Source organism: Struthio camelus, chromosome 1 (genome assembly GCF_040807025.1).
Source record: "Struthio camelus isolate bStrCam1 chromosome 1, bStrCam1.hap1, whole genome shotgun sequence".
Lineage (NCBI taxonomy): Eukaryota > Metazoa > Chordata > Aves > Struthioniformes > Struthionidae > Struthio > Struthio camelus.
In genome coordinates this window covers 68,289,889-68,309,619 of record NC_090942.1, presented here as the reverse complement: position 1 = coordinate 68,309,619, position 19,731 = coordinate 68,289,889, and the positions used below count along the sequence as shown (strand labels likewise).

The following is a 19,731-nucleotide window of genomic DNA, read 5'->3' as shown; positions in this document are numbered from 1 at the left end:
CCAGCTTTCACCATATATATGCAAATTCTTAGGTATAAAGCAAAAGTGAGCATTACCTTTATTTTCATATACATGCACATATACACATACGCATATAAGCACACGCATGCAGAAATTATACCCATATATATATATATGTATTTATAGCAATATCACATAATACCCTGCTCACACTGCCCTCACTCAATTTCAGATATTATTGTGTTCATGTATGTGTTCCCACTCTTCACATTCAAACTAAGGTAACAGATTTGACTTTCTCTGTGGTGCAACTGGGAAGGAAAGCCTACAAATACCATGACAGCATAGCAAGTCTCCAGGTACCTACATTCCTCAGATATTCCCTTCCTCCCAAGCAGAAGAAATAGTCCATTCGATTCCCTCCTCTTTCCTCCCTTGCCCCTCCTTCCACCTTTTCCTGTCCTCCCTCCCCAGTAACACCAGAAAAATCACGGCACATTTCAGGATAAGAATGCCGAAGGCAAGTTTAATGTTTCTCAACGTTGTAAGATATGATCAGCTGTAAAATACCTAATATGATACAATTTAAAAAAAAAAAAAGAAGAAGAAGAAGAAGAAGAAAAGAAAAGAAAAAACAAAATGGCTGGTAGCCAGCAGTACCTACGAATGGCCAACATGGCTTTGCTGGGCACGGAGAGGCCCCCAGACCGTGGCTCGTCGGGCGCCGCGGGGTGGCAGGAGTTCCAGGTGCCCCGGTGAGCAAAGCGGTGTTTTCCGTTCTCCCTGCCCGACGGAGGCGGCTGCAGCGAGGCGGATGGAGAGGCCGCGGGCTGCCGTGCAGGCCTCTGATGGATCCCCCCGTTTCTCCTGATTACGCAGTGAATTGGGAAGCAGAGAAAAGGAGGGGGGGAAAAAAAATGGGGAAGAGAAAAGAGAGGAAAGGCTTTTTAGGGTTTGTTCTTTTTTTTTCCCCCCGTGTTTACTTATCAAGAGGTTGTACATTAGGAAACCAGCATACCTTCCTGCAATCAACATTTTATTTAGTCCAAAACATGAAGTCTCTACGTGCTGGAAATACAGAATTTACTGGTTCCTAACTAGAACTAGAGTAAGAGACCAGAAAAGAGCCCTCCAGTATGAAGCTGCTCTCCAGACCCCATGTGATGGGGAGCGCAGTGTGGAAGAACCTAGTGTAATTCTTAACCAGTTTTTTTTTTTTTTTTTTTTTTTGCAACAAAACGTTTTCCCTCTTGTTTAAACAAAAACAAATCTGCAAAAAACATGGGCTGGAGGAAGGAACAGAAGGAGATGAGTTTCAGCGGCACATAGAAGGCTGCCTGTTTTCTGTTACCCCTTAAAAATCAAATACAATCCTACAATCCTGAGCACCACAAACAGATAGCAAAGTGTACGATACATGCAATTAGAGCAAATATTAAAATGTAGCACATCTGGACCACAGCCCTTCACTCCAGCAAGCTAAATAAACTGTTACATCTGGGCTACTGGATGTCACTGAAGCAAGGAAAAAATGTGAAGAGGCTGTTGGAATGTGAACCTAAGGAAAGGGGGAGACTGAGGGGAAGGGTGAAAAGGAGGAATGCACAGATTTTCCCCTGGTTAATTAAAATTTCTGTTATCTTTAGCCAGGCAGCTCCCGCCACGCCACCTGACACACGATAAATGTAAGCATTACAAGCGTGCTGGCGGTCAGTCCCCAGAAAATTCCTCACTGGCCACTTGCCCACCATTTGCATGGCGACAAATTACTTATCTAGTCAAAACAGAGGAAGGCTTCTGCCAATTTGCCGTTCCTGCCCTCTGATTGCTATTGCTGCAAAAGGGGCCAGAGGGAGGATCCTGCGTTTTGATCCAAACCCCATTAGGATCTAGAGAAAGGGCTGAAACAGGAGGGAAGACAGGGCGCGGGACACACAGAAAGCAGGCGGGTGTGAGCACACGGACACACACATGGAGGCAATTTAACAGCTTGGTGCTCATGAAGCAGGGAAGTCCCTCTCCTCCTCTCTGCATCCTGCTGCTCTTGCCTTGTGCCAGCTCTGGCACTGCCCAAACCCTTCCCGGAGCTGATTTAATTCACTACTGCAGATACGGGAGTTCACTATCTCTTTTTAACCTAGAAAAATGAGCTCACGCAGGGGTGTGACAAGCTCCAGGGCCTGTGGGACAGCACAGGTAGGAACACGGGAAGTGACGACAGGAGTGAGACCTCCCGTTTTCAGTGGCAGTAAGCTGTTACGTTTGCTCAGCTGACGATAGATCTGCATCAGGTGTGGTTTGGCAGACAGACGGATAAAAAACAGCCTCTATCAACTGAAAGACTTGATCAAAGGGTTTGTTTTTTCCTTCAGTGACTGCTAACAGTGGATAATTATTCCAGTCATTCCAAAACTGACTGGACTTTCCTTTCTGTAAGGACAGAAATGACCAAACTTGATTTTACTACTAATATTCATATCATATTTCTACAGCTGACAGTGAGACTGAATAGTTAAGCAGATGCTGCTAGGGGAAAAATTTAAGCCACAGAATTTCTAAGATGTTGATGCTTTCAGTCAAAATTCCCATGGAAAAACTAAGTGTTAGACTCACCAGAGCTCTCCATAAGTGAATTGAGGCTTTTAGAGATCAGTTCTTCACATTTAATAATCTGATCTATTTTCCCAGCAAAAGTGTCAGGCAGCAATAAAGTAACACACTAGTATATCGAATGAAATCTTGGTGCCTTTCAAATTTGTCACAAACATATGCCATGCAATTCAGGAGGGCAAGACTATGTCCCACTCTGCTACATAAAAGAATAACGTATTTTGCATGTACAGGTGATAACACTCAAAAACTATAGCAAGCATACCATGTTACTTACAGTCTGAGTCCACTGCAGGAGAGGGAAAAGAAGTCATAAACCAAGCACACACCAAACACCGTGACTCCAGTTTCTTTCACCAGCATTGCACACGTCCCAAGAAATAAACTAAGCAGCAAAAAGAATGGGGAGGCAGTGGGAGGGAAATGTTCCCCAACATAAAGCTGATCCACGCTCCTGAAAAACAGATTTGATATAAATATTTCAATTCCTCTATTAATTTCATCTTTACTGCATTCACACAAACATTGAGGCACTTTTCCTCAATTTCTCAAGATTATGGTAATAAGTGACATGGATAATCTACACTGTTTGCTGATAAACGAAGAAAGGTTTAGGCACTAGGACATTAAGAGAAGACATAAAAATTAACAGCAATGCAATAAGAATTTGAGCAGAGAAAGAAAAAAAGACAAGCAAGGAAGAAGAAGGTAGAATAAGTAGAAAGACAGAAGGAGCAGAAAAACACCTGCTTTCCATCATACAGAACACACATGCTTAGTTTTCCTTAAGTGACAAAATGCACCATACAGGTAAAAACGCCTCCATTCCACCCACGCTTGTCTTGGTCAAAGATGAGTCCTAATCATTACAAAACTGGCCTCTAAACCCGTACGAGAAGGAAGAAGTGAAGAAAGAAATCAAAGCCAAACAGAAACAAACTAGCCAGCCCCTACAGGGGTGACAACCAATTTTCCTCCTTTGAAACCTTCTGACAAACACAGTGTTATAGATTTGTAGCAGACACCCCAGGAGGAACATAAGCATTTTTTTTCCATGTGACTATGATGGCACTATGCCGCTCCTAAATGAGATAACAATATGAAAGGGACTGAAACCCCCTCTGCGACATTAAAGCTATTTCTTATTTATACTTTTTCAGTTACAGTTTTAGGACACAGACCACCAGCAAAGAATGCTGGTTTTGAACTGAAAAGGACCCCTAAGTGTCTAGACATAGCCCTCCACTCTCAAAGATGGGATATTTCAGAGTCCCGCAGTCGCACCATGTATTTTGAAAGCAGACAAGTTACCGTTCTTCACTCTGCACACAGACGATTTGCCGTCAGTTGAAACATTTCTTGATAATTTTAGGCCCAGCTTTACAGACACTTGTCTGGTGTACAGTCAATTGAAAATATCAGTGGAGGAGGATATCTCAAGCATTGAGTTCTCTTTTTATGTTTACTCATTTTTATAAGCATTACTTATCTGGCACTGAATTGGAAGCAGGGACCAGAGCGCTTTGGCGCGCTACAGTGCTGGGAGAAGCAACTCTGCCAACATTCACCAAAACTGACAGATTTCCTTTTTGTCTCCTCAACAAACTAGAGCATCTCATCATATTATAAAAACTGATATCAAAGATCCATACCTATTATAGGAGAGAAAAGCCAACAGAAAGAGTAGACAGGCTAAGACATCCGCTCTGCCTACAATACCTGTTACCTAAGAGGAAAAGAGACACACAGATGTAAAAGCAGGTATTCAAAAAGGCAGGTATCTTCAGTGTCTGTTTCAACGATTCATGCTAACTGCTATTATCAAGGGTTTTGTTTTTTTTTTTTAAACTGTAAGAATTTTTTTTTTAATCTTTTTTATCCTCCCTCATCACATCGAAACATTATTAGGCTAGTGTAGGATATACTCAGTTTTGTCTGCTGCATTTCCCCCTTGGCGAAACAAACGAGTAACCCAACAATTAAGGCATTCTTTAAGTTATTTTTTAAATATTAATAAAATTGCATAGAACAATTCCATTTTGAGGGGATCTGTTTTAATTTTATGTAATAAGGACCAAATGAGATGCATACAAACTTCCAGAATGGAGATTTGTTAAAAACTAATGAAAGAACAAGTCTTTGGAGTAGACTTATTGTATAGGAATGACTTAATAATTACTGTTTGAAAAAACTTTATCATCAAAAAGTAATAGAGTGACATGTAACTTATTGTCTTTCCAAATTATCTATTTTAGGAGAGTTTTTCTTGATACTAATTGATGAACTCTTTTACGTAAGAAATAGGATACTGAAGAAGAAAGTATAAACATTCTTGTTACAAAATATTTCAATATTCCGTTTCATACAGATCTAAAAGTTGTACATAAAGCAAACAAAAGGACCTTTGGAATTTTGCCTCTTTTGAGATTTCACAATTAAGCTATCTTCAGCGCTCTGGCATTTGCTTTAACCTTTTTAAGTTCTGACCCAGACAAAAATAAAGAGTGCCTCTTCTAAAACCTCCCTTATATTAAAAAGCTGTTTTATCAAAAGGAGCCCAGCTGATTAGTTCACACGAGACAGCGCAGGGAGTAACTGTAAAGCTCACGGCTTTTCGTTATTAAGGTAATCTCGCCTAAAAAGTTCTCAGCCATGGGGGTCATTTCACTCACTAACTTACAAAGGCTTGTAACAAGACACTATGATGTCAGTAGTATCTTAGGTAAAAAATGCATTTCTTTTTAACATATGGATAGCTAGACATCACATTTCCTTTTCAAAGTCTCTTTTTATCCACAAAAGTAACTCTCAAAACTAACAGAATGTAGCTTTAGAATGACTATGTCTTTAAATGTTTTCTTATAGTGTAAAGAAAAGAGCCCAATACGAGCTGTTACACTGTAAACTTACCATGATGTTTTTCTATTAAACTAAAGACTTTTTCCGAGAATGATATTCCTAACTTTTAATCAAGAGCCATATAAATTAATCCATGGGCCATATCACATCTATCTATCTTAAGTGATTTTGTCCACAATACAGGCTATTGCTCCCTTCACTTTTTCTCCCTTAAATCGAGGATGATGGAGAAAGACTCAAGACACGGAACAATGTCTCCGCAGGAGATGGCGGCCTCATCAAGTGCTTTGGTTTCAGGAGACAGTGGGACTCCGCACTTTTGTCATCCAAAGGACTGTCCATTCATTCTTAGCATCACTGATCAGGATTGTCAATTAGAATTTAGCACCAGAGCGGAAAAATGGCAAATACTAATACACTTTATTTTAAATGATTCCTGACAACTATTTTATCAATTATTATATATACTTCCACCTTTGATTCTCCAAGCAAATATCACAAGTACCATATTCTATATGGCTCAGAGGTTTTTTTTTTTTTTAAAGTTAAAGTTTACATTTATTTTTAGCTTCTATGTCACATACTTACAGCCTCGGTGTGAATGGGATGCACGGCAAAGAACAGAGCTGTGACAAAAGCAAGTCGACAGTCCTTGAACACGGCCTTGTCACAAGTATACATCAGCACAAGCGTCACTAGACAGTGTAAAATTACATTCACTGCGTGGAAATAGAAGGGGTTCATACCAGCCAATAATATGTTTAGCCTGTAAAAAAACAAAACAGAGCCATAACTAGACCTTGTAATGGCAGGACATTTTTCAAATACTCCGATTTATGTTTTTTGCCTCGTTTGCAGTCTTCTAATGTAAGTGCTCTTAAACTAATTAGGGAAAATTACTCTGAACTTCTAGTTTATCTGATTAAAAAGAAACCACTTCCCTGACTCTCCTTTTAAAATACGTGGTTGAATTTGGCAAAGACGGGAGAGGCTTGTGCCGTAACATTAAGTTAAGTTTACTGCTGTCAAGCAATATATGCGCTTCCATAGCAGGAAATAATGCAGCCCAATGTTAGAAGTGCAGCGCTTGTCCTATTTCCCTGTTGGCATCTTCCGCAGTAGTCTCAGCCACATGGCAGCTTTACAATATGGGTAGTTATTTTCTAGTATGGAAGAGATGATTTGCTTGTGAACAGCAAGGATTCAGTAAAGCTCTGAAGCATATGCTTGAAGTTACAGGCACATTTATTCCCATTTAACTTTCAAAATACTTTCACGTACTGAAGGCTAAGCATTTATTTGAGTGCTTTACTGAAATCAGGTTTACACCACCAAGCTGCTTTAATAGTCACCATCATTTTTATGAGAAGTACAGTGACGACTTAAGTTGGTTAACATCTCTTTAGACTCAATCTTGATGAGACAATTAGGGTTCATTATTTGTGCTGCCATAACAACAAAATAAGTAAGTAGCTGTTACAGCACTTAATCCATAACGTGCATTCACACATTTTTCTGATGACTGTTTTTTACAGCCAACTTGCCTAAGAGCTGCTGACAGGCTTTGCTTTATGTGCAGTTGAAGATAACTTGACTCTCTTCAGAATTAACCATATCTGTACCTTTGGACAAATACCTATGTACACGGTGTCTCTACATAATGAGGATTCCATATACAAGCAAGGAATTTGGAAGGATTAATGTTAAAGAACATTAAAAAAAAAAAAAGACAATCAGTAAAAAAAGAAAAAAAAAAGAATCAATCCAAATATTTTGCATGTAGATGTAAACATGTTAAAAGGCTAGCAATCCTTTTTCCTGTTGTTACTAAGGTTTCAGTTTTGCCACGCTACTCATGGTTCCACAGCAACGCCACTGAGTTGTTCCTGCTATGTAAACACCTTAGTTTCTGTAAGACAAAGGAGGTGTGGTGTGTCTGGCCCTCACAGACAACATATGCTTTTTATAAATACTCTCTACATTCCTTACTCATAAGCAACAGAGTGCTATTTGTCCAGGGCTGCGTTTTCCAGGTCAGTCCAACTTTAACAGGAGTCTTACTTGTGCATTCCAGTTTTGTTCCCACTGGAGTATTTGTGGAGGCAAGAGCTGAAACGAGCAGAGTTTGGGAGAGGTGTGATTTTAGCATGACTTGACCTTCCACTTTGAAGTACAGGTTGACGCAACTACATTTTGACAAGACATCAGTCTGCGTGATTCAAGAATACTTGAAGGAGGGTTTTTTGTTTGTGTTGGGGCCTTTTTTTTTTCCTTTTCTCCTGCAAACCACTTCAGGTCTGTAGCACGCATCACTTTCCCTCCTATCTACCAGAACTAGATGATAAAAACACAACAAATGGCAGTAACAGACACCCAGACAAAGCTTCAGTTGCAAATATGCTGCAGCAGTGGGAACCCCCAGGCCTAAATCTTGGTTTCAGAGCACCCCTCTGGGATGAGGGGCAGCACCGCCAAAAAGGGGCCACCCTGCCCAAAAAGGAGTCAAACTGCTCAAAATGACAGTCTAAGCAAAATTTCAACCCAGAGGCACCTGCAGATGTGCACAACAGCAAGGACCTCCTGTAAGACCAGCTCTTTATACAAATGAAGTGATCCTGGCTGTAAATCAGTCAGATGGAGTGCAGTCCCTTTGAAAATGCCAACAGTATGCTCTGGCAGCCTGATCTCTGGAGAAGGCCTATGCAGGCCAGGGGCCTGCTGAGTGGGTGAGGACAGTGGAGACATCAAGGCTCAGGTGATGTGGTGATGTGGACCCACACACCAAAACGTGAAGAATTCCTTTTCTTTTTTTTTGGCCAAGACACCAGGACCAAACACTAAAAGCACAACATTTGACAACACTCACGTAAGTCTTTCATTTATTTACATGGATCATGTCTGAACATCACTTCCCATCCAGCAAAACAGGTCTACTAGCAAGAATCAGGACCTTGCAGGAGGTTGGTCTTCCTGCCCCTATCAGGCCAGCTGTCCCAAAGGTATGATGTGCTCTTCATGCCCCTTCTTGGACAAAATGCAAAGCCCAAAAGGCCTGTAAGAGCTGAGAATTACCTGTTGTAACATATTGAAAACAGCTATGTAAAAGCACCAGCCTCACCACCTGGTTGTTCCCCTGTGTTTTTTTTTGTTTGTTTTTTAAGAATAAAGGCAAAACAAAACACAAACAGAACACCACATGCTACTAGAATAAGCCTTCTAGTAAACAGCAAAATCTGAGCACAAGCATGCCTCTGTGTGTGTTTTGAATACCATCTTTGGTGGCCCATGACCATTAAATGCGAATGTGTGCAGGTGCTATATTCACAGCAGTTTTTTTTTTTTTTTGCTGCTACAGCTCTTTGTCATAAGAAATTAGGCCAAATGGCAATGAAGGAAACATTCTTTTGTCCTGAAACAATCCCAGCAGAATGATTTTGAAACGTTAACAGTGGTTAAGTTTATTATATGTCAAACAGGGGTGAGCAAATCTAGGGCTCCAGACAGCTCTAATCTGAGTCACAAGAACATCGTAAAGCTCCCCAGCACACTCAGCCACCCCTGGGAAAAAAAGGCAGTGTGCTATGGAAAGCCAAATTTGCTCCACAGCAGAGCAACTACAAAGCAGCTTCTGCGTGGGGGAGTGAGAGAGCATAAGCAAATCAACCCAAATGACTTGCCCCTACTTAAACATTAATACCCTTGCAGAGATGCAATCTTCTCTTTGTTTGCGGGCATCAGTGTTACTACAGAGTCTTGCAGTAATTACACACGGTATATGGCTCAGCAAACAAAGGAAGAAAAATAGAGATAGGAATCTCAAAAGTAGGCTTCAATAAGAAGTGGTGGTTCTCCAACACAACATTCATGAACAGGAACAGTACTCTGCCATGGGAGGGAAGTTTTCTGACGTTCCCATTTCTAAACCGACCCACAGATGGGGAAATCTTTCATTTTTTAACTTGTAAGCCCAAAAGGCACCAGCACTATCACCTTTTCTAACATGCAGCGCTGTACCAGCCTGAGAACCTTAGTCCCTTCTATATGAAAAGCATAACATCTGTCTGCATCAAAGCACTACCTGTAAGAAAGATGTGAATGTTACCGTCTTGTAGGAGAGCTCAGCTAGGAAAACAGATGCTTTGGGCTGGCCAGACTTTTTGAACTGTCTGTGAAGCCAGAAAGGTGTCTCCAAATAGTACTCTAAATATGTGGGGCTGAACAAAACAAGTGACTGTGCTCCTTGGAATGGGATGCTCATCGGGGAGACGCCATCATCTCCGACGAGTGAGGCCTTTCCTCAGGGGAGCACCCTGTGCAATGCTCAGGGAATAAGAGTCCGGCGCAGCTCCAACACCTGCCCGGCAACGGGTGCGAACGGCGGGGTGAAAGCGCACCACGTCTACGACAACCCTCGCAGGACGCCTTCCACAGCCTGCAGAAGGGCCATTGGGGAGATCTCAGCAATGAGCTGATGCATGGATCTAGGGGGAGCAAGATATCCAGATGGGTCTTTCTTCCCTCTGGAGGAAACGTTTAGAAACCATTAAAGTAACGGGCAACACAGGGCATGATCCTTCACTGCCTGACATAAGTAAGCAAGCATTTTACAGCACAGTTAAATGGGAGTGAAACTGCAGATGAAACCTGCAGCCACGCACATGGCTGCCTTCCAGTAGTCTGAAAGCGTCCTTGAAGGGAAAGAGTGTGCTAAGGCTGCAAAAAAGTGGAGAATAACAGTTCAAATGCAAAGGCCCTCAAAAGCCCCTGGGAAAAAGAGGAGAAGAGCAAGTAGACCAAGGAACAACCTCTTGATAGTAGGAGGCATCACAGGCATTTTCTAATAGAGCTGATCTGCATGACCCAAGCCATCGCTAGCAGAAAAATTCACCAGAAGAATCCCAGTGCGGATCACTGTCCCCCTCAGGGAGAAGCCAGCTGCACGATAACATGGATCCAAGGAAAGACTCTAGTCCCAGCACTGCTCTTTGTGTCCGAGTGTTGCAGCATCCACAGCTTGCAGAGTCACACCCAAAACTACATGCCACAGCAGGAGGTATACCAAAAGAAGAGTTACATAGTCCTAACATAGAAATCCCTTGCTTTTGTTAAGGCTAACAGATGTTGTTCTGGAGCAGCAAAGTGCATGCGATCCTTTGCTTTTGGTGTATTTTGCCTCGCCACCTATGGTATAAACGTGGCAGCTTTCCCTTTCCTCCGCTCCCCACTCTAGGAAAAGTAATTATGTAGCTGCAGTCTCAGAAAGAGACCTTCACAGGCACCAACTGCTGAAGGTCTGCTGAGTAAACATGCCATCAAAGAGCTTGTAAAAGAGCTCTCTAAAAGAAAGCAAATTACTCTTGCCCTTAAAAAAACATGCAGCTTCTATCCACAAGCCCAGCTAACTACTTTCCCTCTCTCCTCCTAGCCCCAGCTACTTGTTGGAGGAGTGGTATTTGCAGAGCCGGGACTGTGCCCCATGCAGCTCTCAACCAAAGGGCACTTACTCTTCCTCTAGACAAGTCAGGCAGGGATACACCTCCTCAGGTAAGTAATTCACCTGCAGAGCACTAAAAAGCCCTGGAAACCGATGGGATTCAGTGACTTCACGCTCACAGACCCAGAGCCAAAGGGGGTTGTGCCACAAGAGTAAGGGCTCACAAAAACCAATTCCATTTTTAAAACCCAAAGCCAGTTGTGTTATATAATCACCAGCACCCCAGGCTCTAATATAGTGCTTTTTACCCACTTATGCACACAAAGACTCATTCAACCTTTTATAAGAGCTCTTATGATTTAATAATACTGTAAACCATAATTGGAGAGTTTTTCTTTTTATAGACCTTGTTATTATCCCTGGGCAGCTCTTGTTTAGCTTAATCTGTTTTATTATTTTCAACAGACTAACAAAAACAAAATATGTTATGAAATAGAAATGCACAGCATAATAATAATAATCTGTTATAGCAAGTAACACTTAATGGAAATTCTCAGAGCATCCCACACCTCATAAAAACCCCACAGTTTCTACAGAGGCTGGCTCACGTGCAGATTTATGAGTTAAAGTAATGTACAATGATCAGTTAAGCTTCCTGTGATCTTCCATGCCTTTTATGATTGTGTGATATGTATGACGAAGAAAAAGTCTATGTAAACTAATGCAAGACTTCAGAGCATGGTGGAATCGCCTAATAGTCTTCATGGATGCATCTATTGTGTGTTAGGAAAATGAGCATTTGTATTCCAAAAATGGTGCAGCTGCACCAGTGACAACAATGGTTAAAGTTCGACATGGAAACAATTCAAAGATTAATGAAAAATCTCTAGCAGTAAAAAGAAAATAAGCCTCATTTGCACTAATGTTGAGACGATGGCTAGCACAAGCACAGCAGAGCTCTCCTGGCATAGCAGTACTTTGGGCTGGCAGGCTTTTCACAGTACTGTAGAATATGAAGATATGAATTTCTCAGAATTAAATGGAGAATAACGGTTAAATGGTTTGTTACTTGAATATACAATAGGGATGGACGAGAAAACAGAGGCATATCAGTTCCCAAGCTAGAGTAATTCCCTCAGAGCACGACAGTCACCGCTTGCAAGAGCACCAGCTAAGGGCTGGGACTCTAAGCAGCTTATTGCTTTCCAGCATGGTTAGGAAAAGAAAACAGAAATTACAATTAGACTGAGAAGGGACAGCACCTGGGAAGTGGTAAACGTGTTAGAAATTTCTAGTGAAACACTAGAAAGTGTCGTTTGATGATCACTCCCCTGCATTAAGGATACCGAACATGTTATTCACATGGCTTTAGATTTGTCTTCATAAAAAGGCCCTGGAAAATTAAAAAAAGTCAGACCACTGTGGCAATATACAAGCTGACAAACCAGGTGTCGTTTTAGCCGCGTTTTGAACAAAGGAGAGTTGATCTTAAAAATTAATCTTAAATATTATCTCTGTAACAGCAAGACAACAAAGGAAGTTAACATCTGACAAAACTTTTTATCATCCCACTGCTGACCAGAAGGTACTGCGATACACGAAGCAGCAGCCTGCAATGCTGTACAGCTCTGCACTGATAGGAAGTTTCCCTGAGTAAGTATAGACAGAGAGTAAAATACATCCCAGGGTTTAATAGCAATATAACCAAACAACTCGGATGTTTTAACCCATCAAGCTGTCCTCATTTATACTGAAGCGAAGAGAAGTACAGTGTATGAAAACAGACAGACACTCAAGGGTTTTCTTTGGGGGGGGGGGGGGAAGAGAAGAGAGGGCAGTGTTTTGTTTTTAAGACAAGAGAGACGATAAATGAGAAAGCCCAGGAAAGCAGTCAGAAACACAGTGCGTAAATGCAGAGAAACGCCCTTAGCTGACCAGCAGCAGCCAGAGCACTTCACTTGCATGTACCCTGGAGAGTATTGACAGGGATGCTCCTGTGAGGAAGGAGGTTGGCCAAAGCTGAGTCTTTCGGACAAACGAAGACAAAAGAAAATCAACTGTGACACTAGTGCAAGAGGAATAGTAGGCTGGATGAGAAAAAAGCCCTAGGAATTAAAGTAAGTGTTAGATAGACAACGCATCAATGAAGAAAAGCAGCAAACATAGGTGCGACAAGATTCATGTAAGCCAAATCTTTGAGGAGGATCTGCTTGGATCTTTTAACGAACCCTTCCCCTCAAAATAAAAGGCTTTTAAACTCAAAAGGCAGCCACAGTCTGCCATCTCCGAAAGCCTCCCCAAGAATATTCCACCCTCTCCAGCAACTCTCCGGTCCCCGTCCACAGGAGCCCAAGTGACCCTGCTAGTGTCCCTAAAGGAACATAACCCAGGCCTATAACCAAAGGAAGGAAAAAAATCAGACAAGTGCTACTACATATTAACCATTCCATTCTAGCTCACCTTTTCTCTTTCAAAACAAAACTTACACTCAGTCTGCCGGAAGAAAAATAATATTCTGTGCATCAGCTTCATATGAGCAAGTCCTGGAGTTGAAAGGCAGGCAAGCGCTGAGGCACACGCACCCTCTCCCAGACCTAACATGGCAGCAAAACAATCTGCTGTTAGCCAGCAGGAAGACTTACGTGCCTAGCAGTGTGTCCATATATTCCAGTTACAGCCCAACTGTCCTAATAAAAGCAACTGCACCTCTTCGCAAACCTCACCTTGCTTATAACTCTAGCCCATTGCGGCTCCAGCAATCATATATCAATTTCATGGCAGGAATCACAATATTGGTATGGAGAGTGATTGCTATTGCTAAGGTAGAAATATTAGACTAAGCTATAGAGAAGAAATACTGACATAATCTTAAACATTGTGATATTGCCCTGATATAGATGTACAGAGAGACGAGAATACTTGTGCATTGTGCATTTAACCTGGCACATTATAGTTCACTATATTACCATGTGATGTCAAACGGTAATACAACATTAAATCAAGAACAAATAAAATCTAAGGTCTCCTTCTTCTTACTCTGTTTTTTTCTTTAAGCTCCCTGTCCTTGAAACTCATGCCATCGATACAGTTGAAAAAACAGAAGGATCAGCTGTAAGCAACTAGATAGATCAGAAGGTTGGCAGTGAGTTATTGAATTGATTCTCCTTTTGGCTGTATATTTACATCTAACCCAAGCTCACAGTCACTTAAGGCTTTGATCCAAAGCCACCAGTGATCTTATATCAGGCTCTCAGTGCCCACACAGAATGCTGAACGGTTGCTGAAGGATAGCATTTATTTCCTAAACATGTATGTTATCTAAACTATCCCTGATTAGTAGCCTCTGCCAGCCGAGCTGGCGGGTCATCCATTCTGCAGTGAACAGGTGAGCACAGACCTTTTTTTTCTTTCTTTCTTTCTTTTCCCCCCCCCCCCTTTTTAGCAATCAGAGTACTACTAGGATGGTTCTGTGAGCAAACTGTGCGCAGGTGACTTTTACTATGTCCAGCAGGAGAGTTCAGTTCCCCTAAAGCACGGATCTCCCTCAGCTCCTCTCCTTCCCAGAGCCTCAAGCGCCAAGACAGCCGCCCACCACCAGCCCAAGCACCACTGAATCACCCCTTTGTACCCTTTTCTCACAGAGCCAAGCAAATTTCCAGTGAATGGTGACTTCCACCTCCTTCAAGGGAGGCCAGGTATCACTTGTGGCTCTTCGCTCACTGTCTTTGCCCCTAGTCTTTGCGATGGCTGTGAGGGCTAAACTTGTCATTACCTTTTCCCCCAGTCTTTCATCTCGTGCCTCCCTCACCGACACGTACCTTTTGCCAGGGTGGTATACGGTGCCTGCAACCCCATATCAGAGAGCCTGAGGAGGCAGGGCTTTCACTTCCCTTGGGCCTTCATTCACCCACCTGGACAATCAGGGGGCTGAGCTCAGACTAAGAGCTTTAAAACTTGGTGTTCTGACGTTTCAATAGGATTTTTCCCTCACAATTTCTCATCACTCCAGGCTAGGTCTGGTATGTTGCTGACTACATCAAACCTCAACTACCTGTTGTTTTTTTGTGATGAAAATCTACCTAAATGGAGATTTGAAAGCAAAAGAGAGAAAGGGAGAGAGAAAAACCTAGCAGAATTAAGGCAGTATACTAAAGATTTCATCTTCTGCTTCAACAGTTGAGTAATATTTTTGCAAAACCACTAGAACCAGGGAATAACTGAAGTGCTATGAAGGGAATAAATGATTTACAGAACTTCTGTTAGCGGAGACAAGGTGTAAGCCAGAAACCACCCTATTTAAATATAAAAACTGGAGTGAATTACAGAACTGGTAAGGGTTTTTTTCCTTCCTCTTAACATTTTATATGTAAGTCATCTAGAAATAGTATATCCTGAGTCCCAAAAGCTTTCTTCTTCCTTCAGAAAGAAGTATAACACATCCCTTCTCAGAGAAGAAAATAGCTGCACGTTAACAACTAAGTGACAGCACTGGATAGCGTGAATTAAGTTTTTCCTAAGGACTAAGGAAAACCGTTCCCTACCGTTTGAAACCCTTCACAGATCGGGAGTTCTGCTAGATCTGACACCTAGCAGTTACCAAAGTACAATACAAATATTTATAAATCAACTAGTTTTAGTATTTCTTTAGTTTATTGAAGTCAAGAAAGAAGGTGAGAGAAGTTCAAATACACAGACTAATTTAATTGAAGAATTCATGTTCACTGCCAGGGTTTTCTTTTCCTTCCTATGCTCACCCACGCAAAAAATTGCAGCAGTTCTGTGAACATTTTAAGTTTTACTTAATGGTTTTAGTAACATAGGCCACTCATGTTTTCCTCTGAACATTCATACTGACAGATCCTGTGTGAATACTGTCAAATACTCCAGCTCTTCTCGCTGTTTGGCTCCGCAGCATTAGTCTACTGGAATAAGGACTGTCATTTAAGATTTCCAGCAACTGAGGCATGCTGAACTACTGCTACAGAATTTCAGCAGTGTCTCCTTAAGATGTTTCTGACAGATTGGTGATAATTTTTTTTAATTGAGATCGCTTCCAGAACATGCAGCATATATGTAGTATATGTCCAGTCTAATGAAGAGGTCCCAGGGCAAGTCCTTCCTCTTATCTTTGCAGGCACAAAGGACCGCAAAGAGATTGAGACAAACTTTCTGAAGATTGATAGATCTGTAGATACAAATTTCAGCCTACCCTGCACATCTGTTCTGTACGTGCAGTTTGGAGATCGCCCAGATTTTGAGTCTTATTACAGTAAGATTCAAAACAAGCCTTTTCAGATGAAAATTTCATGCCACAGCAGCACAACCGCCAGTCAGGTATAAAGAATTATACAACTATTAAAATGCATTGGTTTTAACCTGTCACACTAGCACAGCAGAAAGTAAAACAAGACAAAAAAAGAAAAAAAAAAAGAGAAAGAAAGAAAGGGAAAGAGAGACCAAAATGGTTTTTTCCTCGCCTCCCATTTTCAGTGAGATCCTGCAATACATGCATCACACAATTTTCTTGAGTATCCTAAATGGATGCACTCATCTCAAGCAAGAATATTAACAAACTATGTTCTTTTCAATTTTGTTAAAAGTCCATTTCTGTGGAGCATTTTACATCCAGCAGGATAAATCCTTTCTCCGATTAGAGCACAACCAGCAACATCACAACGGGCAGGCAGGAGGGCCCATAGCTCAGGCAAGCAGTATGCAGCTCAGCCACGAGCTCAGCACCACTTGGCAAGAGCTCCCTGTAAGCTATTTGGAAGTGCTGGTTTTGGATGATCCACTCCACCCAGATCCTAAGGTCTTCTTTGGACACTGTACTGGTAGAAATGAGCGGGAAAGAAGGGAGAAAGCAGAGGGCTGAAAGAACATTTGGGACACAGTGGAAATAATTTTCCTCTGCAGCCAGGGATCAGGAAGATAGATGATTTCTTCCTTATTCCAAATGTAATGCCAGCCAGTGAGCAAATGACTCGGGCATTGACCCTACATTTTATCTGCATACTTCAGTATGGTTATTACAAGCATTTGAGGATGAAGTCTTGCTCACAGAATTAGTGAGAATTAGTCTTACTGATTTTTAAATAGGACTAGATGGGAATCGCACTTCATTCTACACACATGCACACATTTTTTTGGAAATAGTAAAAGCAAAGCCAGTTCAGAGTTAAGATGCATACAGTGTGAATTAAAGCGTGTAGTTTCCATTGCATTATTAAAGTTTAAGAGTCTTCTGCTAATTTGCATAACGTAACCTCAACCCTGCAATCTGATCTATGAGGCCAAGCCCAGCGCCAACACAGCACGCAATACAGTCAGTGGTGATATATGCAGGTCCACTCACCTCTCAGATTACCCACGGTGGAGTAATGGATTAATCAGACCACACCAGCAATTTGGCTGAATGCATGATGACGAAGGCATTCTGCATGCACCAAGCTAACTCTGCCCGTTGCTGCCTACTTCACTGTTGCTCTTTACAGAAACCTGCTTAGAACAGTTTCAAGGCGAATGTATAAAATCTGCTCTTAACAGTCCAGCTTGCAATTATTTGTACTGTTGGCAGTTTTGCTTTATCAGGGATATTCCATCCCTTGACCCCTGCAGTCCCTGCTCCCCCAGGTAGCTGGGTATCGATTGCCGTTATCTCCAAGCCTGCCTTTACAACAGGAAGGGTGGCAGGTGCTCTGTGGGAGTACCAAAGGGATGCTGCATTTCCCTAAACTTGTCTTGCGTTATAGAAACGCACTATTTTCAGATAGCCATGAACGTTATTTATAAACGTCAGGTATTTTAATGAATAGTGACTCAACGGGAAGAGTCTACCAGGTTCTAGCCATCAGTAACACCTCCTCCTGCTACACTTTCTGCTTTCTGTGTAACTTGCTCCTTTGCCTGCCATGGGTTTGTAATGAACATCTTTACCGCTCACTTACAGACAAAACCCAAGCGCTAAACATGACCTGTAACTCTGCGCTTGGCTACACTCCTTCCGCAGCACAGCCCCTCCCCACTCAAATAATTTTTAAGTACTAAAATACGATAAGCATTCACCATTATTAGCATTTCATCAGAACACAATAAGAGGAGAACAAGCTACCGCAAAGGGTAACACGCTAGCTGCATGAATTGTAACTAAGCTGGGCTGCTACAGCTTCTTCTGCCCTGCAAGAGAGCGAGGCCTTGGTTTTCCTCCTAGGATTAGCAAGGGTAGCTGTCAGTTACTTTGCTGCTGCCCAGCTCCTCTTTATTCCTTTACAACCAAAGCTCCTCCTCGACTCCGCTGCGCGCTGTACACAGAGAAGATCTGAAGCAGACGGGGCTGACTGAAAACTCAGTGACTGACACGAGAGACTTGCAGCTGCCGGGCTGGCTACAAGAAACAATGCAGCATCCTCGAGGCAGACCCCTTAGCTTAGCGTTGGGAAGACAGGTAAGAATGACTGCGGGTCTGCTTCAAAACAGCAGCTGGGAAGTTTCAGACATCATCACTCAACCGTGGAGAAAAGTCCTGGAGATATAGGGAAGGGATGAGTGGGAGGAGGAACTCGAGGGGAATTCAACGCAAACACCCTTCGCTGCTCAAAGAGCTTTCTGAAGTGCTCGGTTCTCCCTTTCATTCCCCGGTAGCCTGCCGCAGACGCGACACCTGCTCCCCAGCCAGGAGGGACACCGGGCACTTTGCCGGGAAAGCGGGAAGTTCCCGCAGGACAGTCCCTGCCCCTGGGTGCGCCCCACGGGCCGGGGGCGGGAAGGGGGGGAGGCGGCAGCCGAGGCCCCGCGGGACCCGGCGGCTCCCCGTCCCGGGGCGGCGTTTCCCGGCAGAAATGCTGAATCACGGAGCCGAGGGCAGGGAACGGGCGGCGGCGGCGCCGGGGAGGCTCCCCGCGACCCCGGGGGCGGCCGGCGCCCCGGCCCCGCTGCCAGCCCCGGCCCGGAGCCGCGGGCGGGCGGGCGCGCAGCAGCGCGGAGGGCGAGCGGACGACGCGCCCGCCGCCCCTCCCCGGCCCGTCGGGGCACGGTGGGCGCCGCGCTGCCGCCCCCCTGGGCGGGCCGGGCGCGGGGCAGCGGCACTTACTTGAAGGTGAGGATGCAGAGGGGCCGGTAGGACTTGTGGCTGGTGTTCTCGGCCATCCGCTTGCCCCAGAAGTCGTTGGCGAAGGCGGCGGCCACGGGGGTGGCCGCCCGCACGTCCGGGTTGTTCACGATGGCCCAGACGTCGTCGTGCACGAACTCGCCCCGCAGGGAGTTGCCGTAGCAGAGGGCGCACAGCCCCGCCAGCACCGCCGCCGCCGCCGCCCCACCGCCCCCCGAGCAGCGGCAGCCCGGGGCGGGCGGCCGCGGCGCGGCTCGGTCCCGGCTGCGGGAGCCCCGCGCCGAGCCCGTCACCATGGCCGGGCCGGGCCGGGGCCGGGGGCCGCCGCCGGGCGGGGCGCTCCGGGGCGCTGCTCCGCCGCCGCCACCACCGCCGCCGCCACCGCCGCCACCGCCGCGGCGCGGGCAGGCAGCGGCGCCCGCATGGCGCGGGGCGGGCAGCGGGACCGCCGCCGGCCGCTCGCGCTGTGCCGAGCCGCAGCCGGCCCGGCTGCAAATAAACAGCAGCCGCCTCCCCTCGCCATCCCTCCTCCTCCCTCCTCCTCATCATCATCCTTCTCCTCCCCCCCCCCTCCGCACTTCCCCCCCCCCCACCCCGCACGCATGCTCCTTGCTGCGCTGTCACCCCCTCCCGGACCTCGGCCCGCCGCCGGCCCGGGCTCGGGGCTCCCCGCACCGGCGAGCCCCAGGCCCCCGGCGGGCAGGGGGTGCTGCTGGCCTGGGGCCGGAGCCCGCGGCGAAGCACCGCCTCGACGGACCCG

The 19,731-nt window shown here is 44.5% G+C and overlaps 1 protein-coding gene across 2 annotated transcripts in view; it reads right to left on the bottom strand.

The window, feature by feature from the left end:
* Positions 1-19,267, bottom strand: part of TMTC1 (transmembrane O-mannosyltransferase targeting cadherins 1) — a 151,033-nt gene extending 131,766 nt beyond the window's left edge. Inside the window, exons 1-6 of one of the 2 annotated variants that reach the window (XM_068946587.1) lie at positions 18,954-19,056; positions 7,420-7,539; positions 6,019-6,196; positions 4,224-4,297; positions 2,849-3,025; positions 622-828 (exon numbers count right to left, since the gene is read on the bottom strand). In XM_068946587.1, coding sequence (XP_068802688.1) covers positions 622-828; positions 2,849-3,025; positions 4,224-4,297; positions 6,019-6,174 — 614 coding nt within the window. In that variant the 5' untranslated portion in view covers positions 6,175-6,196; positions 7,420-7,539; positions 18,954-19,056. Of the gene's footprint in view, positions 1-621; positions 829-2,848; positions 3,026-4,223; positions 4,298-6,018; positions 6,197-7,419; positions 7,540-18,953 lie in introns of both variants that reach the window. The other variant, XM_068946578.1, reaches the window with a different exon arrangement.
* Positions 19,268-19,731: the final 464 nt, after the last annotated feature.